The 25,627-nt window shown below is 39.4% G+C and overlaps 1 protein-coding gene across 6 annotated transcripts; it reads right to left on the reverse strand.

Moving 5' to 3' along the window:
• Positions 1–25,627, reverse strand: p4ha2 (procollagen-proline, 2-oxoglutarate 4-dioxygenase (proline 4-hydroxylase), alpha polypeptide 2). 6 transcript variants are annotated; one of them, XM_085174277.1, is made up of 16 exons: positions 25,497–25,612; positions 23,232–23,253; positions 19,761–19,860; positions 17,913–18,009; positions 17,604–17,755; positions 16,431–16,568; positions 15,629–15,868; positions 13,971–14,167; positions 13,046–13,222; positions 12,606–12,676; positions 12,114–12,213; positions 10,069–10,122; positions 8,424–8,489; positions 6,410–6,478; positions 1,123–1,219; positions 1–518 (listed from the first exon to the last, which is right to left on the reverse strand). In XM_085174277.1, exons 3-16 carry the CDS (start codon positions 19,840–19,842, stop codon positions 448–450), a joined length of 1,611 nt encoding a protein of 536 aa, XP_085030403.1. In that variant the 5' UTR covers positions 19,843–19,860; positions 23,232–23,253; positions 25,497–25,612; the 3' UTR covers positions 1–447. The 6 variants fall into 6 exon arrangements, 5 of the variants coding, with proteins under 5 accessions (XP_085030403.1, XP_085030401.1, XP_085030402.1 ...); XM_085174275.1 differs by lacking the exon at positions 23,232–23,253 and having other exon boundaries at positions 25,497–25,627; XM_085174276.1 differs by lacking the exons at positions 8,424–8,489; positions 23,232–23,253 and adding an exon at positions 8,551–8,610 and having other exon boundaries at positions 25,497–25,627.

Consider the following 25,627-nt stretch of genomic DNA (forward strand, 5'->3'; position numbering starts at 1 on the left):
TTTGTGTTTTTTCAGTGTTTATTTGTTAATTCCATTTCAGGACACAGTTTATCTCATTCTTAATTTAAATTGCCCATTTAATGATGTGTGGGTGGCATGACCATGCACAACAAAGATCTGAGTTATTTTTCAGTTTAAAAAAAACCAAATACAAACAAACAAAACCAAAAAATCTCAAACCTCCCACTCAGACTTGTAAAAATCATCTTCTGGGACAGGATGATAAACAGAGCAGTGGACACACAGTTAGACTGGACTGACCAGCAAGTGAGCGGGTGAGTCCGTTCACAAAATGCAATCCATGTACAGAACAAACAAACAAACACACAAAGCACAAACAAACAAAACCCAAAGAAAGAAACAAAAAAAGCAACATTTTACAACTTCAACCTAAAGCGCTCTGTCTATGCAAGATAGCATGGGTGCTGTGTAGGAGTAAAGTCAGTTTCAGTCCACTTCTGTCAGGCCACAGGGTCTTCTGAACTCTTGACCTCGCTCATGAATCCACTTATTTGAGACTGATAAAAAGATACGACAAATAAAATTAACCAATTAAAGCAGCTCGAACATGCTGTCTAATAGCTTTTGACATTTTAAATCATATGAATAGTTTTACTTTTTTGTAAATATGCTTGCACATCTCAAGTACCTAAGTAAACCACATTTAAGCCTGCTGGATTCTTCTCTTATTTATAATTAATTCAATATTTAGACTTGTACAAATGGAAAAGCTAGAAATGATTAGATTTTATTTTTACATTGTATTAGGGAATTAGTTTTGCTTATTATAGTGCTGTTTTATCATTATTAGTTTCATTTCCTCTCTAATGCTGCCTCATGTTTTGCAATAACATCTTGAATTGTGAACCTGTTAATTCACATACTTGAAGTGATAGTGGTTGTAGAGTAGAGCACTTAAAAATTCTGTACAAACCAAAGCACACATCAGGACCAACTGCATTAAATATTAGATATCAAATATTTTATTTATTGTGCAGCTGTAATTGTCATTGACCTCCTGTTTTCTGTTTTCTTGTCTTTATGTATAATGAGAACGTGGCCGTTTCCAAACCTATTTGATGAATCACAAATGTGGCTTTATAAATCTGAACTACAGCTTACCCCATTTGCTTCCTACTAGGACAGGACAGGCTGCATGTCTGGTCCTATAGTCTCCCTCGCCGCTCCTGAACAAATTATACCAGAACACCGATGTTCCCTGTGGAAAGATAATTAGAAGGCCAATATGACGATAAAGTTGAGTGTCCAGTAAATAGGAGGTTTAAAAGTACTTAAAACGTAAAAATGTACGTAAAAATGGCTGACTGTTCATGGTACGGTAAAAAGTCAAGGGCACCAAAATAATTCTGGACTTGAATTAGCTTGAATTAGCTCCTCCTGTCTGTCTTTTGCCAGACAGGAGGAGAAGTCAAAAAAGAAGTCAAACCCCAGGCACAAAAGATCCCCGTATGATCAGTGTTGTTTACTGTTAATCTGTCTGAGCCCAGAGATTAACCTTTGACGTCACGTTGGAAGACGGACTCACTTGGTGTTCGCTCGCTCGCTCTGTGGTATAGTATCGCTTCCTGTTCCTGCTCAAACACAGTGGTGTTTCTGAGTAGCTTATTTGCTTAGCAGTTTAATTAACAACTTTTAAATACATTCTTTTTTCACAGTATAATCTTCACGTGCTTCATCCGAAGCACACTTTCTGTGTACTCACTACCTAATTTATAGTATTCACTCACTGTCTCTGTACTGTTTCGCTAGCTTAGCTCGTAGCCGACCCGTTAGCACCATGGCTACTTCACCTGTCCCTTCTGCACTTTCTTGCTCATTGTGTCAGATGTTTAGTTACTCCTCGGCCTCCTTTAGCAGTAATGATATCTGTAACAAATGTAGCATATTTGCAGCTCTGGAGGCCAGGATTACTGAACTGGAGACTCGGCTTTGCACCCTCCTCTCACCCTTAGCTAGCCAGGCCCCTGTAGCTGGTGCAGCCGAAGATAGCGTAGGCCCCGCTAGCTGTTCCCCGGCAGATCCCAAGCAGCTGGGGAAAGACGGCTGGGTAACGGTGAGGAGGAAGCGTAGCCCTAAACAGAAGCCCCAGGTACACCACCAACCCGTTCATTTGTCTAACTGTTTTTCCCCACTCGGTGACACACCCGCTGGGGGTCAAACTCTGGTAATTGGTGATTCTGTTCTCAGACATGTGAAGCTAGAGACACCGGCAACCATAGTCAATTGTCTTCCAGGGGCCAGAGCAGGCGACATTGAAGGAAATTTAAAACTGCTGGCTAAGGGTAAACGTAAATTTAGTAAAATCATAATTCACGTCGGCAGTAATGACACCCGGTTACGCCAATCGGAGGTCACTAAAATCAATATTGAATCGGTGTGCAACTTTGCCAAAACAATGTCGGACTCTGTAGTTTTCTCTGGTCCCCTCCCCAATCAGACCAGGAGTGACATGTTTAGCCGCATGTTCTCCTTAAATTGCTGGCTGTCTGAGTGCTGTCCCAGAAACGATGTGGGCTTCATAGATAATTGGCAAACCTTCTGGAGGAAACCTGGTCTTGTTAGGAGAGATGGCATCCATCCCACTTTGGATGGAGCAGCAGATGGAGATATTTCTAGAAATATCGACAAATTTATTAAACCCCTCAAAATATGACTATTCAGAGTTGGGACCAGGAAGCAGAGTTGCAGTCTTACACGCCTCTCTGCAGCTTCTCTCCTCCTGCTACCCCCCCAAAAACCCATCTCCATAGAGACTGTGTCTGCTTCCAAAAAGACAAAAAACAAACTAAAAACCAGCAACAAACAACTTAAACATTTACAAAGAAAGAATAATACAGTACCCACATCTGAACCAAAGAGTAAAACAGTGAAATGTGGATTATTAAATATTAGGTCTCTCTCCTCCAAGTCTCTGTTAGTACATGACTTAATAATTGATCAACAAATTGATTTACTCTGCCTTACAGAAACCTGGTTGCAGCAGGATGATTATGTTAGTTTAAATGAATCAACACCCCCGAGTCATTCTAACTACCAGAAATCTCAAAGCACAGGTCGAGGGGGCGGTGTGGCAGCAATTTTTCACACCAGTCTATTAATTAATGAAAGACCAAGACAGACTTTTAATTCATTTGAAAGCCTGATGCTTAACATTGTCCACCCCAGCTGTGAAACTCAGAAACCAGTCTTACTTGTTATCATCTATCGTCCACCTGGGCCTTACACAGAGTTTCTGTCTGATTTCTCAGACTTTATATCTGATTTAGTTCTGAGCTCAGATAAAATAATTATTGTGGGTGATTTTAACATCCATGTTGATGCTAAAAATGACAGCCTCAACATGGCATTTAATCTGTTGTTAGACTCAATTGGTTTCTCTCAAAATGTAAAAGAACCCACCCACCACTTTAATCACACTCTAGATCTTGTTTTAACATATGGCATAGAAACTGAACATTTAACAGTGTTTCCTGAAAACCCTCTCCTGTCTGATCATTTCTTGATAACATTTACATTTACAATAATTGATTACGCAGCAGTGGAGAGTGGACTTTATCAAAGTAGATGTCTTTCTGAAAGCGCTGTAACTAAGTTTAAGAATATAATCCAGCCACTGTTATCATCGTCAATGCCCTGTACCAACACAGAGCAGAGCAACTATCGGAACGCTACCCCAACAGAGGTCGATTATCTTGTTAATAATTTCACCTCCTCACTACGTACGACTCTGGATACTGTAGCTCCAGTGAAAACTAAGGTCTCTAATCAGAAGTACCTGACCCCGTGGTATAATTCTCAAACACGTACCCTAAAGCAGATGACTCGTAATCTGGAGAGGAAATGGCGTGTCACAAATTTAGAGGATCATCTTTTAGCCTGGAGAAATAGTTTGTTGCTTTATAAGAAAGCCCTCCGCAAAGCCAGAACAGCTTACTACTCATCACTGATTGAAGAAAATAAGAACAACCCCAGGTTTCTCTTCAGCACTGTAGCCAGGCTGACAAAAAGTCAGAGCTCTTTTGAGCCAACCATCCCTTTAACGTTAACTAGTGATGACTTCATGAACTTCTTCACAAATAAAATTTTTATCATTAGAGAAAAAATTACCAATAATCATCCCACAGATGTAATATTATCTACAGCTACTCTTAGTACCATTGATGTTAAATTAGACTCTTTTTCTCCAATCGATCTTTCTGAGTTAACTTCAATAATTACTTCCTCCAAACCATCAACGTGTCTTTTAGACCCCATTCCTACAAAACTGCTCAAAGAAGTCCTGCCATTGATTAATTCTTCGATCTTATATATGATCAACCTATCTCTAATTATCGGCTATGTACCACAGGCCTTCAAGGTGGCTGCAGTTAAACCTTTACTCAAAAAGCCATCTCTAGACCCAGCAGTCTTAGCTAATTATAGGCCAATCTCCAACCTTCCTTTCATATCAAAAATCCTTGAAAGAGTAGTTGTCAAACAGCTAACAGATCATCTGCAGAGGAATGGTTTATTTGAAGAGTTTCAGTCAGGTTTCAGAGCTCATCACAGCACAGAAACAGCTTTAGTGAAGGTTACAAATGATCTTCTTATGGCCTCTGACAGTGGACTCATCTCTGTGCTTGTCCTTCTTGACCTTAGTGCAGCATTCGATACTGTTGACCATAACATCCTATTAGAGCGATTAGAACATGCTGTAGGTATTACAGGTATTGCACTGCAGTGGTTTGTATCATATCTATCTAATAGACTCCAATTTGTGCATGTAAATGGAGAGTCCTCTTCACACACTGAGGTTAATTATGGAGTTCCACAGGGTTCAGTGCTAGGACCAATTCTGTTTACATTATACATGCTTCCCCTAGGCAGCATCATTAGAAGACATAGCATACATTTTCACTGCTATGCAGATGACACCCAGCTCTATCTATCCATGAAGCCAGATAACACACACCAATTAGTTAAACTGCAGGAATGTCTTAAAGACATAAAGACTTGGATGGCCACTAACTTTTTGCTTCTTAACTCAGATAAAACTGAGGTCATTGTACTCGGCGCTGAAAAGCTTAGAAATATGGTATCTAACCAGATTCTTACTCTGGATGGCATTACCTTGGCCTCCAGTAACACTGTGAGGAACCTTGGAGTCATTTTTGACCAGGATATGTCCTTCAACGCACATATTAAACAAATATGTAAGACTGCGTTCTTCCATTTGCGCAACATCTCTAAAATTAGAAATATCCTGTTTCAGAGTGACGCTGAAAAACTAGTTCATGCATTTATTACTTCCAGGCTGGACTACTGCAATTCATTATTATCAGGATGTCCAAAAAACTCACTGAAAAGCCTTCAGTTAATCCAAAATGCTGCAGCAAGAGTACTGACAGGGACTAGAAAGAGAGAGCATATTTCTCCTGTTTTGGCTTCCCTTCATTGGCTTCCTGTTAAATCCAGAATTGAATTCAAAATCCTGCTCCTCACATACAAGGTCTTAAATAATCAGGCCCCATCTTATCTTAATGACCTTGTAGTACCATATTTCCCTATTAGAGCACTTCGCTCTCGCTCTGCAGGCCTACTTGTTGTTCCTAGAGTATTTAAAAGTAGAATGGGAGGGAGAGCCTTCAGTTTTCAGGCCCCTCTTCTGTGGAACCAGCTTCCAGTTTGGATTCGGGAGACAGACACTATCTCTACTTTTAAGATTAGGCTTAAAACTTTCCTTTTTGCTAAAGCATATAGTTAGGGCTGGACCAGGTGACCCTGAATCCTCCCTTAGTTATGCTGCAATAGATGTAGGCTGCCGGGGGATTCCCATGATGCATTGAGTTTTTCCTTTCCAGTCACCTTTCTCACTCACTATGTGTTAATAGACCTCTCTGTATTGAATCATATCTGTTATTAATCTCTGTCTCTCTTCCACAGCATGTCTTTTATCCTGTCTTCCTTCTCTCACCCCAACCGGTCGCAGCAGATGGCCGCCCCTCCCTGAGCCTGGTTCTGCCGGAGGTTTCTTCCTGTTAAAAGGGAGTTTTTCCTTCCCACTGTCGCCAAAGTGCTTGCTCATAGGGGGTCATATGATTGTTGGGCTTTTCTCTGTATCTATAAAGCGCCTTGAGGCGACATTTGTTGTGATTTGGTGCTATATAAATAAAATTGAATTGAATTGAATTGAATTTAAAAGAAATTATAAAATCTTTTTGTTTGTTCAGCTGTCTTTGTGAGATTGTGACTATTTCTGATTTTGTTAAAAAACAGTTTAACTATAAAGTAAACGCTAATAGCCCGAGGATAGCAGTAGTATAAAATAAAAAGACAATACGAAGGGAATAATAATGCAGGTCTTCATACAAGCTCGCTCACAATCAAAGAAATGTAAAAATATCATCACCTTTCTTGGCCAGATTACTGCTCCAAAGTCAGGGAAGACTGTGGCACCTCCTGCCTCAACATCACTCATCTGAAAAAAGACAAGATAATTTATAATCACTAGTGGTCATTGGCTTCTCGTAAGACGCTATTCCATACTATGCCATGTCTCAATAAGTTACATAAAAATAAAAAGTGCAATTGTTCATGTTGTGAAGTTCTTCCCTCAATGCTGTTAGTTTGCTTTCATCCTTAAACTTGTTTACCAATTGTTACCAATTTACGGTATAGATTAGGGCTGGGCGATATGGCCTAAAATTCATATCGCGATATAATTTGAAGCATGTGCGGTAACAATATATATCGCGATATATTCTTTTCTTCTGTATAATCTATTTTCCACACTATAAGGCACACTTAAAATCCTTTAATTTTCTCAAAAATTGAGAGTGTTCCTTATGTATGAATTCTGGTTGTGCTTACTGACCTCGAACCGATTTGGGCCTGCAAAAATCTGTTAAAAAATGTTTTAGTACAACTTTGGTAAACTGCACTGCTTGATGGATTGTCAGAGCATTACGGCTGCCGAAGTGAGGAGCTTCGGAGTAATCTGGGTCCAAAACTCCGTCCGCTTCAGGTCCCAAAGTCAAACGAACAGAGTTAAAAACGGTCTAAATTCTTTAATCTTTAATAAAATCATCAGCGATGCTGCTTTACCAGGTGTAACAATTACATTTAACATCCAGGCATCCATGAAAACAGAAGTTATTAAATTTAACGGAGTTAGAAGTTAACAGGGAGTTAGCTCGCTAGTTTCCACCTAAACATGACATACCATGTTCTGGCTGAGAGATTTTTGAAACTAATTAAAACGTACAGCTCTGCTACCACTTCCAACATAAATATAGAGAAAAAAATAAACAGCAGTGGCGTTTGCAGGGTTACTGAAGTTGGATTACCTGGTATATAATGTTGTGCTACGTGATTGCTAGCGACACAGCTATGTTAGCATAACATTAGCACAGTGAAGCTGGAGGATGAACGCCAACTTTTTTTCCACTTAATAAACGTTAACGTGAGGGATTCTGGTGGTTAGGGACAAATGCAATCGCATAGCAGGATGCTATACACGGGGCAAACTTCAGTCAGGAGAACAACTGAGATTATTCATCCACAATACAAGGTTCGTTATTAATATACTGCAACAACATGGGAATAGAGCAGCTGCGAGAGAATTCAACATTAATGAATCAATGTTACGGAAGTGGAGGAAGTGCAGTTTTTGGCTTTCCCCATATTTCAAAAGTGCTTCATCTCTTTGCTATGACTGTCGGCATAATTTGCAGATGATAATGGTTGTAGCCGCTGCAATGCTTTCGACCAAAACAGGTGCAGCTTGATGACATTATCAACATGCGCTATCGCGATAGAGTGGTATAGTCAAAATCTCTACCGTTGGCCAAATTTATATCGTTTCTATCGTATATCGTTTATATTGCCCACCCCTAGTATAGATAAACATGTACATTGTATGATGTATGAATTTAAACCGTGAACGGAGGTGGGGTGCAGCAATCCATACACTTCATGCTCTACATCATTCAAAATTAAAATCTTGTCTCATAGACAGCTCAGTGTTAGCAAAGGCAAAAGAAAAAACAAAAAAACAAAACAGGGTTCTTTGTCGGCCTGTTAATGGCGCACGGACAACAAAACTCTCTACAATATGTACCAGAACTGATTGACAGGTAAACATAATTTTGCTATGTATTGATATTATTCAGTATTATTGCCAAAGAAATGTTACAACCTTTTGCACTAATTCTTGATTGTGAACTTAAAAATTATGACAACACACTGCAGGTGAATGAATGCCACACTATCAGAAGTGTCTATGAAAGTCAATCAATCCAAGTCCAACATTGAGCCAGAGCTTTTGCTTATGCCCATGAAGCCGGAGTGAAACGATGGAGAGTGGATGCCAGGAGACGGCCACCAATGCCTTCAATCAGCAGTGAACAGATACATATACTTACGTAGTTTAAATAAGTCGCCACACGATTTCCAGTGCCTAATCTTTTGAAAGCATCTGGCTCATCTTTCTATAAAGATAAAATTTAAGAGTGAAGATACATAATAATAAACTGCACACACATTACTTACGTAGTTTAGGAAGGTAGCAAGTCTATTTCCATCGACGTGGAGGTTGCTGTCAAAAGGACGCTGCAACAGATGTTTATTTAACCGATCACCAAATAGACTCAAAATTAGAGCCTGCCATTAAGGGCACAAACTACATTCAAATAAAATGTATTATTTATCTGTTATTTGTCAGACGTTAAAGACAACTTTTTATATATTTAATACATTATGTCTTCAAGGGAATAGAAGAGAATCACTCTTATTATTTAGCGCATTCTTACCCTCAACTACATAATTGGAAAAATAAAAAGGTATACATGTATATGGTAGGGGTGCAACGATACTCGTATCGATATTGAACCGTTCGATACAGTGCTTTCGGTTCGGTACGCATATGTATCAAACAATACAAAATTTTTAATTTATTTTATCAACTTTTCTTCTGACGATGCTGTCTGTGTTGAGCGCTCAGTGGATCTGCATTCGACTACTCCGCCTAGGCTGCACTGCCGAGCACAGATCCACTGAGCGCAGCGCAAGCTAGCAAGACAGAAGCTAAGCTCGTTGCAACATGGCAAATTTAACCTCCCCCACCCTCATTCAGATCTGGCCTTTGGAACTATTTTGGTCTTCATGTGAAGTATGACCCTGAAGGTAAGCGCGTCATGGACAAAAGTAAAACAGTATGTCGGATGTGCCATGCAATGCTTAATTACATGGGTGGGAACTAGTGCGTTAGCGCGGTTTGCTCGTTAATGTGTTGGCCGTCCAGCCCGACGCACGGGGCGATCCGCGGTAGCTCGTTAACGGAGATTTGCCGTGTTGTGGCGTTAACATCATTTTAGATTAATGCTGACAGCACTAGTGGGAACAAAATGAATATGACTGCACATTTACGGCGACATCATCCTAGTGCAAAGACAAGTGGAAGCAGACAAAAACAACAAGCACGCATGCTACAAACTTTACCCGAGACATTTAGACAGCCGTTAGCACATGATTCTCCTTATGGGGACCTGATATGTTTATTATGCTGCTGAGAATACAGCCCAGAAGAAGTGTATAGTATAGCTTTTATTTTGGAAAGAGCCATTTCTCTGTAATAAACTCTCTTTTCCAAAGATGAGTGATTTCTCGATCAGATAGATTTATTATTGTATCCCTTTGTTGTTTCAGCAACATTAAATTTAAAAAAACTGTACATTTGAGTTAAAATATATATTTATAATTTTAATAAATGACAAATTAAAAATTAAAAAAGCATGAACATTTTTTGTTTCGAAAAAATATCAAACCGTGACACCAAAGTATTGAACCGAACCGTGAATGTTGTGTATCGTTGCACCCCTAGTATATGGATATATATATACACACATATATACACACTCATGTATTAGTCATTCTGTAACACAAGTAATTCTGTTCACAAGTAAGACATATTTAAGTTAAGCTTTGGAATGTGGGAAGCATGCCAAGATAAACCACAGCAGTTTTCACATCCACAGTGCACACAAACTTTCACCTAAAAAGTGAACTTACCCTGGAGAAGTCAAAATGTGGCTCATACTGTCCTCCCACACCATAGTTTGCAACCTGGTCAGCCAATGACAAAAATGACCCTTAGATAGAGGCGATAAATAAACTCTCCTGTCCACTGAGAACTGAATTGTTAACTCATGCTGTTGCTCTGTGTATCATTGAACTTGTGCAAAACAACTAAGCTACACTACATAAGACTACAAATCCAGAAGCCACAAATCTCATTAATGGCAAAAATAATAAATTGATAAAGGGAAATTTTCCCAGCTAATTCTGCATCATTATTTCTAACAGACTTTTGAATTTTTTTTATCAATTATTTATATCTTATCTTTTAACACTGCAAACTCCTTTACAATACTTTTAGTGAGTAAGAAACTTTTATTCATGCAACCTTGTCAAAGGTTGTCTTTATTTTTTACTTGATTCATTTGTTTGGTTATATTCACATTATGTGCCAGAGGGGTTTTTGTATATGTGTGCATGAGGGTGGGAATGCATGTCTGTGTCTGTGTGTGCCTGTTTGTCTGTGTCTATATGTCAGGTCGGGTCTTAGACTCCACCTTTCTGGGAACTCCCAGGCCCTCCAAAGTGTGGAGGCCTATCTCCCCTCACCACACTCCCTGCCGGTGACTGATGCCCTCAGGGGTCGGTGCATTGGTGGTTCTTGGTGTCCGGGGCTGGGCGCTCAGGTATGTACCAGCTCACTCCCGGTGGCTACTTGGCGGGGCCTGGCGCCTGTTGCTCGGTTAGGCCTCTTCCGGGGCGCGGGGGGCCCTCGGGCCTCCGGCCTCTGTGCCTGCGGCTCGGTTCACTCTGGCACAGCTGGCTGCCGGCACGCCGGTGCAGCCCCCTCTAGTTTCTGCCCGGTGGCTACTGGGTGACCCCTCGTCTGGGGATCCTCAGCCCTTCCCATGAAGGTGACACGGATGCCCCTCCGGTGGTCCTCCTTGGGCTCTTGCACTCTGGGGCCTCTGGATGTCTGGGGCCTGGATCTCCTCCATGCCTGCTTCATGCCCTGGGGGACAGGGCTATGGCTCTCTACATCCTCTTGCAGACCATTACATGGGGAAACCATTTGAATACAAGCGCGCCGATCCACACAGGTGTGCACACGGGTGTTCACTGTTCGTAGACTTAAATCACACCTTTCTTGACTGCTACTTCAAAGCACATTGTGCGCTGTCTGTCCTGCGTGCTGCACAACAACATTCAATATTTAGTATTTACTGCTGTTTACACTTAGCTAGATTAATGCGATGGTGTTGTGTTTAGTATGTTGCTTTGTTTTTGTTTTTTTCTTGTTTTCTATTCTTTTTCTCTCAACAGGTGATCCAGGAGATATTTTTTTCCCCCCTTTCTCACTGTCCCTCTCATCTTCTGTTTTTCTTTTCCTTCCTCTTTCTTTCTCCCTTTCCTATCCCTCACTCATGTCTGTCCCGTCTATAACAACTGAAAATAAAATAAAATAAAATAAATAATAAAAACAAAGGTCGATCAAATGGACCAATACGGCAATGCCATGATGATCCATTTGGCAAAATAAATCCATTGGGTATCCTTGTTGGTCTTCAGACAACAATTCTGATGGCTAAAGAACCAAATGGGACAGGCAAAAACAAAAACCTAGCTCTCAAAGAGACAGAGATGTTAGAAATAAAAGACATAACCGAAGTCTCCCGTTGGACTATTTGTTTGTAGTTTCGATAATCTCGGTTTCAGCTGGAAAAATGGATCCAAAGAAGTGATGGTGCACAGGCACATCTGAAGTGAACACTTAATTATTAAGAGTCTATTCATATATCATTAACTCTACTTTGGGTTATTGAAATCTGGTTAAAAGAGAAATGCTGTAATTTAAAAAACAAACAAATAAAACAAAAACATATTCTGTCAAGTGAATGCACCAATCATTCATCTATTGAAGTTAAAGAGTAAAAACAGTATTTTTAAGTGTCTGAGTAGGATTTTTGACTTACTGAATCAACACTCACTAGCTACACAGGTTAGGCTAAATATCAAATGTGTAAAATAAACTCCATTACCTGCAATAACTCTGCAGTTTCTACTGTGAGACCGGTGATGTCTTCTATTCTCTGATTGACTCTGTCAATGACGGGGTCCTCCTCTCCTTCTAACCACGCACTGAATAAACAAACAAGTATTAAACGTGGCCCACACACACACTTAAAAACAATGCGCAATTTAGAGAAACAAGACAGGATATACAACAAATGATACAGTTTTATTCTGACCTTGTTGTATAAAGTACTCTGAGTACACGAGTAGAGTAGAAAAGCACTATATAAGAACCAGTCCATTTAGTGAAGCTATTAAGATTTAGTCCTATTAAAATATGTTTGGACCATCAGCATCATTCACTTGACACATGCAGTATCGCTGGTTCAAGACCAGCAAGAGACCCAAGCCCAGCCTCAGGAGGATACAAGCTACTGTATTCCTGGAATCCGTCATAACTAAAGAAACTAAAAACAACAAAACAAAACCAAAGGATCCTTTTTTCCTGAATGCGTTACCTTTTCGAGACTCTGTAGTTGGCTGTGGTCAGGACACCTGTTTTGGGATCACGGACAGTGGCTCTTGCAAGCTTGAAAAAAATTAATAAAACACAAGAACAAAAAGAAATAAAACATTAAACAGAAGAGTTAATCCAACCATTCCAGTTCTACATTGTGGTACCACTCTTCTCATCCCCTCTTAACTGTTAATCCTAAATACTTTACAACTATTTCTTATTTATATGCCGAGCAATAAAAGTTTTTTTTTTTTTTAAAGTCCATGTTCTGCTCTTTTAAACACAAAGAACGTGCACTCTATCAGCATCCGTAAGAAGGTAATGTTCAAAAGCCTTCCTCCTGTGCATTAGTCTCATAAACTTTTAAAGTAATTAAATATTTTAATGGTGGTCAGCAAGAAAATATTCCATTTCCATTTTATTAAATGCTTCTTGTCTTACCCTGGGTTTTGCCAGTTCTTTGATCTTCTCAACCTCCTCATCTGACAACGAATTCAGGTAGCGCACAATGTGGGGGCTGTCCCACTCGTCCTCTTCCTTAACAGGCTTCAGCAGAAGACGAGGGTTTCTTTTCCCGTCATGGTAGCGACAAAACAAACGGCTCCTCCTCGCTTCAGTCTAGTAAAGATAACAAAGAAAGTTTTTAATTTTGTCATTCTTTTCAATTTATAACTAACTTTAATGAAAACAATGTGCGGTGCCATGCATTTATAATGTAGCCTCATAGTAGCACAGGTATCTGAGCTTGGTAGCAGGGTTGACTGACCTCTTCATCATTTTAAGCATCTAAACTTTAATAGACTACAGAACTATCTCTGTTGTAAATTACTCCATGCGTGTGGTTTTTCCTGTGTTCCTGTTTGTTTATACAGAGAGAGGCCTAATTTTGTTGTTTAAAGCAAGAGTTGAAGCTTAGGTTCCAAAAGGGTTACGAAATCATACACTAGTAAAAACACTAATGGAATCCAGTTTCTTTTGATTCAGCCAGCTGACAATAAACACATCTAATTATGCAATAGTTTTCCAGTTGTTGTCTATAAAAGTTTCTGTGCTCTTATTGTGCACAAATAATACCATGTTTAGACAATTATACTTTAATCATCCTTTTTGGTTATGGTTTGCACATAGAAAAATCTGCAACAGAGTCATAGTAAGATTAGTTTCTTATTTATTGCTTTTCAGGATTAAATACATCTTAAATCAGGGCTGACGTTTTTGGCTTGGCTAGTGCTGATTTTACATAGCATCAGAAAAGCAGCCTAACAAAGAATGTCCATAAAAATCAATGAAAACATAAATATTCAATTTAGGATTTGTTTTCACAAAATAGCGACTCAAGATAGAAAGAGTCTGCAGGATGACTCACCATTTGGATCCCCTCTCCTCTGCACAGAGCCTCATAGGACTCTCTCTCTGGGAGATGGTCTTTGGGTCTACTGTAGGTTCCCAGCTGAATGGGCTCCTCAGATGGAGGCTGGTAGTCTTGGTTCATCTCACGGAGCTGCTTCATCAGTAGCTGCTCAAAATAACGGAGGTTTCCTCCTGCCCTCTGGTGGCTGGGATCTGTCAATACAACAAAAGTGATTAACAGAGGTAGAAGAACGTGATGATATGAAACACTTTGGAGCCGTGTCCCTCGTGTGCTAATAACACATTTCAAACAGTAGTCATAGTAGGTAGACACTGAAAACAAACAAACAAATAAATAACCCTGAAATCTGGCTGTTTTCTACTTTATTTTGTTAAGACTTTGTGATATAACTGCATTTACTCATTTGCCAGCAACAGAACAATTAGTTTTTTTTACTTCAAATTCATCAGCTGTAATGTATCTAATGGTTATTATTCAGATAAAGACAAAACTTTTTTTTTAATCTTGAAGGTTTTCTTAGTGAATACAACACTAAGAAAACCCACTATTATCAAAAAACTTCTCCTTTGTGTCTTCTTCTTGCTATTTGTTGTTCAGTTACTAAAGTAACTTGAGTTAAATAATGGAAAAAGTGCACCCTCTTGTGGAATTTACAGGTAGTGCCTCTTCACTGAAGCCTAATTAATTTAGTAGCAATGTCAGCTCATTTACTGAAACAAAGAAACTTTAAGTGTATTTTAGTTATTGTTTATCCTACATGTTGATTTTGTTGTGGTTCTTCTAGGGGGTTAATGTGTTTGCAATTTGCTGGGTGTCGTTTTACACAGGACTGTAAGCATGTGCGCTTACAGCATTACACATTTAGTTAGGAAATTTCCAGAATGACTACAACCTCAGGATCTCCTGATGGAATTAATATTACTGCAGGTTATGAGACAGTGAGAATATCATGTTTCTCTCCTCCATTTCAGATGTGCTGTCTTGTATATAAATAGCCAGGTATGTGCTGGAAAATGTCCCAGAAATGTGTTTTCATGCTGTACATTTGCGTCCCACTTTTACGGGCGAGTCACATACTGGAGTATTTCTGTATGAGGTGTGTTATTTGCAGGATATTTTTGCAGCACTTGATGGCATACCGTTTCACCTCTACAACAGCTCGATTCATTTCACTTGACAAGTAAACAAGTATACCACAACTTAAAAATGCAGCTGTAGCCTGTGACCTATAGCTGTCAGAGCCTGTGATACAGAGGCTAAAATAACAGTTTAAACCCATGGCCCACTTTTTTTTCTCGAATGGACAACACCCAGCTACTGTGGTGAGCACAGAGCACCACAACAGTCAGAGAGGAGAGTGAACTGTAGTAACTAGTGAAACCAGAAGAAAGCAAACTATTAATTACAGCACAGTATAGAAATTGAGTTGTAGAAGAAGGTGTAATTAGAAACAAATGAAAAAGACTTAAATCTTTAAACATATTTACATAAAACATTTGATCTAAATATGTGTCCCATGAACTCCATTCATCCAGTTTTTATATTTACAAGGAAGACTACATCTGTGTGCGACTCAGGCTGGAAATAGAGTGTGTGTGTAATGAGCATTGGTGTGCAGGAAGAATGCTTCATTTGCCTATGTTGTGTCTTACCAATAGCTACAAGCCGTCGCGTCAGTTCAATGGCACGAGGGAGGTCACCCATTTGGTAAACAGAGTAGCTGAGGTAGTCCAAAATGTCTGCCTTGGAAACCACAGCTTCCTCGCCATCGTCCAGCTGTTTCAAGGCCTGCTGCAGCCACAGCACGGCATGGTAATAGTCTGCATCGTTGTAAGCCGTCTTTCCCATGTCGAAGCAGTCATCCACGGTCAGTACAGCATTGGAGTGCACACCTGATGGGAACCACTCAGTAAGACTAAATGACTGAACAAAATGTACTTAAGACATACCATTTTTTTTAATGTGCACCATTTATTAAGTTATTAACTAAGTGACAGCATAGATGTGTACCAGGCAGACAACATTTTACTCAAGAAACTGAGAACTGAAATATCTTGTAACTTAACAGCTAACAGATACTGGCTTGGTTTACTTTTTCAGGAAGTGCACCTATTTTTATGAGAAATTAATATGAATTAAACTTGTTTTAACCTGCTATAAAGTAGTAATAAACCGTGTGGTGATGCTATGGTTCAGGAGGTACAACAGGTCATTTGATCCGTCCTGAACCTCATATTTCTATCAGCACTGATGCGCATGATAGGTCAAAACACTTAAGTGTGAACCAAAAAGTAACAGACAGACAGACTCTGGTGTGGTATTACTACCACTCACCGGTTTGACCTTTTCTAGTCAGGGTAGAATATTAATTACTTTTCCATGACATGCTTAAGTTACTCTGCCCTTTGTGATATTTTCATGCTTTTTTATATTCAACACACACTTCTTGCTTACCTGGCAGCTTTCCTTTGGAGAAGGCTTCAGAATCCAGTTGGTACGTGTCCTGCAGGCGCATCAACGCCTTGGCTGCACCCGTCTCATCTTCCTCGTCTGGGAAATATTGTCTGTGTACGGACATGTTGGAGACGAACCCTGGACAGAAAGTAAGAATGTCTTTCTGTACATCTCATTTGCATGTATCACATGAAACACTCACATATAATTCAAATTTGGGTCACTGTAAACTTGTTGGTACTTAATTGTTTACTTACACATGCAGAACAGCAACATCATATTGATCTAGATGTACCAGCTCTAAAGTTGTAGCTGGAATGTGTTTTCGCCTTTTTAGTCAGTCTCTGTGTGTTTGCGTTTCTTCACAGACTGTACTACACAATAGCATCACAACCGTGCAATACACAGTTACTGAATTCTGTACACTTATGCTAAGTTTATCTGCCTTACACAGATTTGGTCCTGTGTCTAAACACGTACACACTTTCAGGTCCAAGTGCACAGAGACAAAGACACACAAACACTCTTCATTGCCAAAATATGCAGATATGAAGAACAGCTGCAGCTAAAACATGACAAGCTCTGTTCTTGATCACAGCATGTGGACAAAGCAGCACACTAAACATTTCCACTCCCCAGCAAAAGCTGCATTCATTCTCCTCACATCCATTCTGGAGCTTATATTTGCTCTGTGCTGCTTGCCTTTTGGTTATGCTGAGAGATATATATTACTGTATATATTGTGTCATGGTGACAATACATAGAATAGGTGAATACGGGTTGCCAGGTAGAGTGGTTTGATCAGTCAGTAAAATTACAAAAAACTAGAAACGTTTTTCCTGTTGGGTTTTGCTTTAAAAGCCATTAAAAGAATGCTATTGATTTGGGATTAATAAAGGGTAACATACAGATTTGGACAAGAAAACATATACTGAGATATTTCTCTATATTTTGCAACATGCAATAAGTAAAGTGGCAAATGAACTGCTCTAGACACAGAGGTAGGCACTATTTAAAAAACATTTCCCCTTTGTCTGATTTTAGCGTGCACGTGATGATCTGCAAGATCTCACAGACCACACAAAAAACATCCCAATTTTTCCAAGCAGTTCAAATCAGGGCACTTCACAAGTGCTCCTTTAGTAAAATACTGTTTTTGAGATATATCCTTACCATCAGCGGGATTCTGAAGTACCAGGCTCTCCAGTTCAGACCACTCAGTGTTGAGTCTCTTCATCAGTTTATAGGCATTCACTGGGTGAGCCAGGTAGCCTTCTGGGTCAGCGATGGACACTCTGGTCAGGGCATCAAGTTTATTGGCCCAGCTAAGAAACAGATACAGGGTGATTCTACTGCACATTTTATAGAGAGACAATACACTTTCATATCAACTTACCCTATAAATGTGAGAACGGATTAAAGGAAAAGTAACACACAGTCAACAGACTAATATGGGGTGATATCTGAGAGTTCAGAATGTACCTTTTTACAGCGGCCAGCTTGGACTCCTCTGCTTTGATGTACTCCCTCAGAGACTGAACCAGCTCCTTTTCTGTGTAGATCAAGTCTGTCATTTGGCCTGTAAGCACACACACAGATATGAAAATAAATTAGAGGTTTCACTGAGGATAAAGTCAACATCAGCTTGTTTATTACTACAATTTCAAGCAATTTGCAGGTTTAGTGTTTCTGAGACAAAATGACTCATTTCACATTAAAACTCCATCAAGCGATACTTGATGACATGTTGGCGCAGCGCTTAGCCTGCTGATCAGACGGTCGAGAGACCTTTCTGTTTGTTCAGCATGTTCTCCGTGTGGGATTTTCCTCTGGGCACTCTTGTTTGCTCCCACAATGAATACAGGGATATTAGGTTAATGGGTAAATAAGTATTAGCTGTAAGACAGGCACATTGGTTAGACTGTATTATAAAAAGCTGTATTAGTGTGCGTGGAAATATGTGAATACGTGTTGTCAGGTACTTTGGTTTGAGGAGTCCAAAAAAAAAAAAAGCTATAGAATTTTTTTTCTGTTGTATTTTGCTTTAAAAGCCAATGAAAAAATGAATCTATTTCTGGTAACACTTTCTCCCCACCACTCCCCTCAGACTGAAAATAACTCTTCAGCCAAAAACTGCGGGGCTTTAATAGTATAGAATTACTCAGCAAAATTACAGTTAAGCACCCACCCATGAGCCTTGGAAGAGATAGATGGGGTGTAGTGTGCTTAGTAAACATCCTCATTGGATTGCTTAGCTTAACAGACGTTTTAAAAGACAGAGGATGACAAGCCTGCATTGTTATACATGCAAACAGCATATCTGACCACCTAAGTGCATTAAATCATCAGAACAGCACATCAGTATACCTTTCCAAGCAATAAGAACTAACCAGTTGAGCGATGTGACACATATTGTATACAAAAAGCATTTTCTGTATGCCAGCAATGTCTCTGTGATTGCACAAAGCAAGGGCATTGTGTAAGAAAAGCTTTTTTTCCCTTTTAAAGTGGTTTAAGAAATTAATTTCTACGGAAATCATGGTGAATATCTGAGCACTGATTTGAAAGAAAGAAAGAAAAAGGAATCTATGTACCACAACTATTTCTCTATAAAGTTATTATTAGTCCTCTTCTGGCCACATCCTCCATTTAATACAAGTTGAAAAGCACAGATGTACATTCTTGAGCAATTCAGCATCCTATTATTGTGGTCAAACATGGCCGATTTGATTAAAAACAACACAAGTAATTGGTAAGGCATCAATCAAGATTGGTTTTTTTAATCCAGAGTAGCACTGAGCTCTTGACCCGTGGGCTTGGTTTGACTAATCAATTGAATGAATGAATGAATGAATGACTATTCATGCAAGTCTTGTAAATGAGTCCCAAGTAATTCCAAACACCTGATGACAGATTAAAGGCTCACTCGCCGATGCTTTCTAGAGTTTCTGGATTCTAACACTAAATGTTTAAAGAACTGACAAAGTTTGCAAATCTGCTTGAGGACAATTGTTGGAACAGATACTAATATTTTATTTTCTATTTGTTCTCTTGACCTTTTATAGAAAATATTCATTTTATTTTGATGCCTTCCAAAAGATGGGATTTTCCCCCACAATTTTATTACCCATTGACTTATAATACAACAAAAAGGAGGCAATACAGGTTAGCAGCAATGTCTTTCACATTCTACCAGTCCCTCTCTCACACACAAGACTCCGATCGGCCTTTCTCATTTTTAAGAGTCAGGCCCAAGGACACTTCAGTATGTGAAGGAGGCAGCGACACTGTGATAAGTGGACTAGCTGCCCTGACAACCAGTAAACCTACCAATGGATGTAAAGATCTCTGCCCGTGTGGTCCGGCAGCAACACAGCAGGACCGAGGAGACAAAAAGCAGGACTTTGCTCATTCTGCCTTGTTCAGTAACCTGCAATTACATAAACAAAACATAATCACATCATGTCACAGTGGCATGCAAAATAAACTAGTTATGCTGAACATTATAAAACATATAAAAAGATTTTTTTTATCCACTGTTTTCTATAAAACTCTATGAATAAAGTGTCTTTTTTGAAGTGTTCCTCCTTAAAGCCGTTTAACACAATTTGTAAGCGTATCATATATAAATAGTTTCAAACTTTCAGTTTGTGTTACACCAAGTCTCACTCTGTGTTTCCAGACTAAATTTGCAGATTGCCAAACAATTCTCAAAGTTTCCAGCACGTTTCCTACAAATGAGTCATGGTCTATTGTTCCCAGTTCTCACTGAGAAGGGGAAAATAGGGGACACAGCTGTAACTGAACAGTATATTTTTAATATGTTTATGTGTGTAATTTTCTCATTTCTCTTTCCATCAGGGTCGCGCCAGGTCGGCATAAGTTCATTTTCAGTCTCCTGCTCTACAATTCAACATGACAACCAGAAAATTTATTTTGGAAACGATAAATTTCGTTTATGTGCACTGAAGATAATCTTACGTACCTATTTACTTACTTACGTGCCTTGCTTTTAAAAATATAACCTACATTTCCATGCAATTAGATGCATTTGACACAATAAAGAAAACACAATAAGGCACAAAACCTCAGTGTTTATTAATGGCAGACTTTGCCACAATGCATTAGTAGTGTTATGAGGATTAAGTATCGGAGCCAGCTACAAAAAAGTAGAAGAAAAGTAACATCAGTCCAAGACTGTAAAAAGCAACTGTGTGCTACTTTCTCCTTTCCTTCTGTTTTTTAAAACATCACTTCGCACTGATGACTGTTTACTACAGTATGTTTAAAACGTACACATCTATAATTCTAACTGCAAGCACGGACACATTGATGTTTGAATAAATTTGAGTAAAGAAATAGCTTAATAACCTCCTGGAAAGAAAATAACTATTTGACTGACACCTTCTGGGCAAATTCAGTGATTTTCTACAGTGACAATAAGAAAGCAACATGGTCTCCAAAAGGAACAAGTATAACAAATTTACAGGAAATAAATGTCAGTGTGTAAGCACCATATCTGTCTGCCAGTGATGGTGTGACGCAAACACAGGTGGAATGTGGCTCATATGTGACATCCTGATGCTTCTGATGGGGTAAACATCTGACACAGACATGCCGATGCTAATCTACAGCAGGCGCGACTGAAGAAAGGCTGTGAAATCTCCTTAACGTGTATAGGAAAGAACTATTTTTCCTCATCTTCTCTTTTAACATTTACAATTACAGCTATTACACTGGAATGTACCACAGAGGGTGTAACTTTGTAGCCAAATGATCAAAAAACATGATATGACTGGACCAAGATTCAGGAGAGACGAAGCAGCACACATTTAGCCACACTGTTCATTTTGGGTTTAAAAGAAAAAGTTACACGTTTTCGAAACACAGAAAAAAAAACTTTCACTGTCTCTTCCTGAATGTATGAGAGCTTTGAATCAGTTCACAAAGAATGTGACTAAATTTGCATTGTATGCAGAATAAATATATTTGCATTTGAGTGACATGACTGACAAAAAGCACAAGCCTTATGCTGAGCTGACAGATGTATATTGGCTGAAAACCTTTATGCTGATCTCAGAAAGAAGGCTAAGACATTCTTTAATGCAACTTTGTGTGCATTACTAAGACTATATATATATTAATAAATATATTCCTTGCAGTATAAATTCAGCTTCTTGTGTGTTACATTTAAGCATTTTGAGTTGGCTTAAACACTGGCTAGATAATCATCACCAAAGTCTCAAACTAAAAAGTAAACGATTGCTTCTCTCGCCTTGTAATTTACAGCCAGTATCATTGCTCAGCTCAAACAGAGTCTGACCTGTTTCTGCAGGTGGCAACATTCCTGAAAAAAAGAGGTCTGTTACACTTACTACTCGAGTGGTGTCGGGTTTTTCTAGAAAGTAAAATGAGGGGGAGAGGACAGGCTAGGATGTCCAGGGAGGTCCTGAGAGGGAAGGTATGCACAGCTGCACTTTGTACACAGGCCAAAGTTGTGTGCATGCATCTCAGACCTAGGTAGGTAGGAAAGCAGGCAGATCTTCAACATTTTGCCATTGCATTAAGGAGCATCAGTTTTAATGTTGAGCATTTGCAAAACTGGCCTGAACTCAATGATAATAGCCTAAAAGTATCTCTGCCAGTTCATGCTGGGGTTGAGTTTGTTCAGACTTTCCTGCTTTACATGGAGGAGTGGCTCTGTAAGTGAGATAAGGAACCAAAGCAACACAGTCTCTGGCAAAGACATCAGGATGCAAGGTCTGCAGTGGGGCAGGGGTTCCTATTAGGAGCAAATGTTTGCACTTAGAGTAAAACATTCAACTTCGGTGGTCATCTTGTTCTACTCTTCTATGGGTTACATACTTGAGAAAAACTAAACACATGAAAGCATGGCTGGTCTATGCAACATCTGTCCGACTGGTGAAAACACTAAAATAAATTTGAGTTTTAAGGGGAAGAAGATTAAACATATCAATGTGCAAAGATAAATTATCTTTCATTTATTATATGTTTATATAAACATTTCATTTCTAAGAAATACAAACAAGGGAAAAAAATTAAAGCATTTATGACCTCGGGCTTGTGCAAAGAGGACGGAGCAGTCTGAATGATGCAATATTTCAACACTGCTGCAAAATACTTCTACCAAATTTTGTTTAGTTTTACCCCTGAAGCCTAACCTTGAATCTGAATGGCTCATGTTTGCAGGACATATGCTCCATGACAGCACGGGTGGACATTCTAGCCAAAAGCCCATATGTTTGGGTCGCTTTAAAGGCAAAAAGTGCCACTTATTAATCTCTGCACCCTGTTTTTCACTCTGACTGTTGTGTGAATGTTGGGAATGTTCACTGCTACTTCAAGTCTGGTACGTTAAATCTGTTATAATTCCAAGATGGAAAGTGTGTCCAATGAGCACCCCAACAACTTTGTAATCAGTCACACATTTAATTGGGTCACGCAAGGTAGATCACATGTTGTTATTTATTTAATGATGACATCTGTACAGTTACTCTGGAAAATTATATTCCACAATGTTAAAAACAGTGACATCACCCACCCATACATAACAGAATAGTTTAAACAGAATTATGGATGAGGAGGAAAGAAGTAGAAGAGCCCAAAATAAATTCATTTCTGAGTAGATTTTTGGCCCCAAACACCAAATTCCAGTGTTGTGATAAACCTAGATGGGAGTAAATGCAGCTATCTTTGCATGTAAGCAAAAAAAATGGAAGTTGCATGCCAGAAAACTAAAATCTGGAAAGAGAGAAGAAGAAAAAAATGCCTGGTACTTGCCAATTTTTTCCACTCTGGTGCACTAAGAAGAAAAGCAAGCAGTTGATGTTTAACAGATATTTTAACGACTGATGTAATCAGTAAATAGCATCAAACTCAATGCCCACATGCAGACATAGACACATAACCACGTCACATGCATGTTACACGGTGCACCGCATACAGCATCTGCACGTACCATACCCAGAACAGGTGAACGTGCCCAGGCAATCAATGGCCATCAGTCTTAAGACACAGAACTATCCTCCAGCAATGAACAAAAATTCCAGAGTCAACCTGGTGATCGTTGCTACTCTGTGCAGTTCAAATTACACTGTGGGCAGGGGAAAAAAGAGATTTCCCTCTTTAACATCCAGCTTAGGTTGGTTACGGTTTGTGCTTTTTAAGATCCTTACTGACAAAGTACTAACAATTTGCTCAATTCTTCAGGGCTTTTCGTATAAGTGGGCAACCCCTTCATTCAGTTTCATCTAAAGCCACTTGCACTTTGACTTTCACTTCCACTAAACGTCACAGGATGAGGTCAGCAAAGTGGAGCAATTTTGTGGTTTTGTGTGGTCAGCAAATCAATGGAAATACTACTTGTGACACATCCCCTACTTTGATATGGAAAGAGAGCATTCCTCATCCAAGATCCCAATCATGTTCTGCTGACCATAGAAACAGATTATCCAGAGGAAAAGCATGGGAAACTACTGACTTCTACTGTGGTTTATATTAAGGCAAATTTGCTGGAGATCAATAATAACCCAAATCACCCTAATTTAATAAGTTATTAAATAAAACAAAATATATTTTTTCTTTGCATTTATTTGGGGATTTTACCTACTTGACAGCGAGACAGTTGTAGCATTCAGTTTAGTTGAAAACAGTTGGATCAGGACAGTGGCTGCAGCTTATTTAGTAAAAGAGTCACCTGTCTTCTGGGTTTATGCAGCTGGCAGATGTATTTATTTGTTACCTTCCATTTATACACACTCCCATAACAGCCAGAGACAATTATTTGCATTCTACCATGCATAAATCACTGCAGGGCATCACGCTACCAGGCCAGTGTATTTAGTGACGCTGTGCCATTTGTTAAGGGAGAACAAAGCCCTTCTTTTGGAGCTATGCAAGACCTAATCTTTGAACCCAGTGAACAGTAGGCAGCCACAGTGAATTCACCCCCTTTAAAGGGAGTTAATTTATATTGCAATTACATATAACAGCCCTGTGTGACCTATTTCTACGACTCTAATGTGAGTATAATAAGCATTCAGCGGTTTTACATGGTTTATTCGGATAACTAAAGTTAATTAAGTTTGATAACTAACAATTTGTCGGTCATTTTCAAAGAGACATATATATCTGATAGCTGCACGTTCCTTAGTGTCGTAAATTGATCTTTTTTAAAACTCTAACATTAGATGAAACTCATATTTTTGGATTTGTACGAGTACTTGTAACTGCCACTGCTATCCGTTTCGTTTCGGCATAATAACAGCCAATAGCGATCAAAATTATAGTTAGTTGCAGAGCTAGAGGTGTTTTGTTTGCGGTACATGAAATAGAAACAATGTCACCGCGAGGCTGGAATATATAACTGCTAACATCAGACCAAGCTTACGCTGCTTACGTGTCTGCGTGAGAGCAGAAATTAGGTAAAGATGAGCAAAACTCACTCTTCCCCCTCGACCGAGTGTGTGTGCAGACCATCTCCAGAATAGAGGAGCCGTCCCAGTGACGTCAGCCCGGGACGGCTGTTTCTAGAAATTCCCAACACTTCCCTTTTTTGGTCCCGTAGATGTCCTGTAGTCCGTGTTGTGTAGAGATTTTAATTCACTGTGCCGAAAAAAAGCTACACTTTCCGCTTTAAAGTATGTGTGTGAGTGTGTGTAAAACACAGAATGTCATCCACGCGTGAGATGCTCGGTCACAAAGTTTCGCGCAAACTTTCAAAACTTTCTCCTTGTCCGCTGTGGAACATTTGCTACTCAGCTGTGTTTCGCATTATAACGTAACCTCCAGAAACAGCACGGGAATGAACACAAACCTCACTGAATAACGTGTTGTGTTTTCTTTAACCTTGGGAACCTGATAGTCTGTAAAATCTGGTGCACTAAAAAAAACAAAACAACAACAACAGAAGCCTGTTGGACCCACGATTGACAACCATCCCAGCATGTTCGGGAGGCATGCGAGCTCAAGGACTCAGCCGTGATGTAATCCTACACAGCATTTAGTGCGATAGCTAATCCGAGACATCATTTAATGTCAGCTTACCTTCATTATCGTGGCTTTCAAACAGGACAGTCACGTTTGAGAATGTGGACGCCAATCCACTTGGCACCCAGGGGTTATGAAAAGTACGGAGAGGGGAGGAAAGCGCTGCCACGTACAGAACCTCCCGAAAG

Source organism: Neolamprologus multifasciatus, chromosome 10 (assembly GCF_963576455.1).
Source record: "Neolamprologus multifasciatus chromosome 10, fNeoMul1.2, whole genome shotgun sequence".
In the NCBI taxonomy this organism is placed as follows: domain Eukaryota; kingdom Metazoa; phylum Chordata; class Actinopteri; order Cichliformes; family Cichlidae; genus Neolamprologus; species Neolamprologus multifasciatus.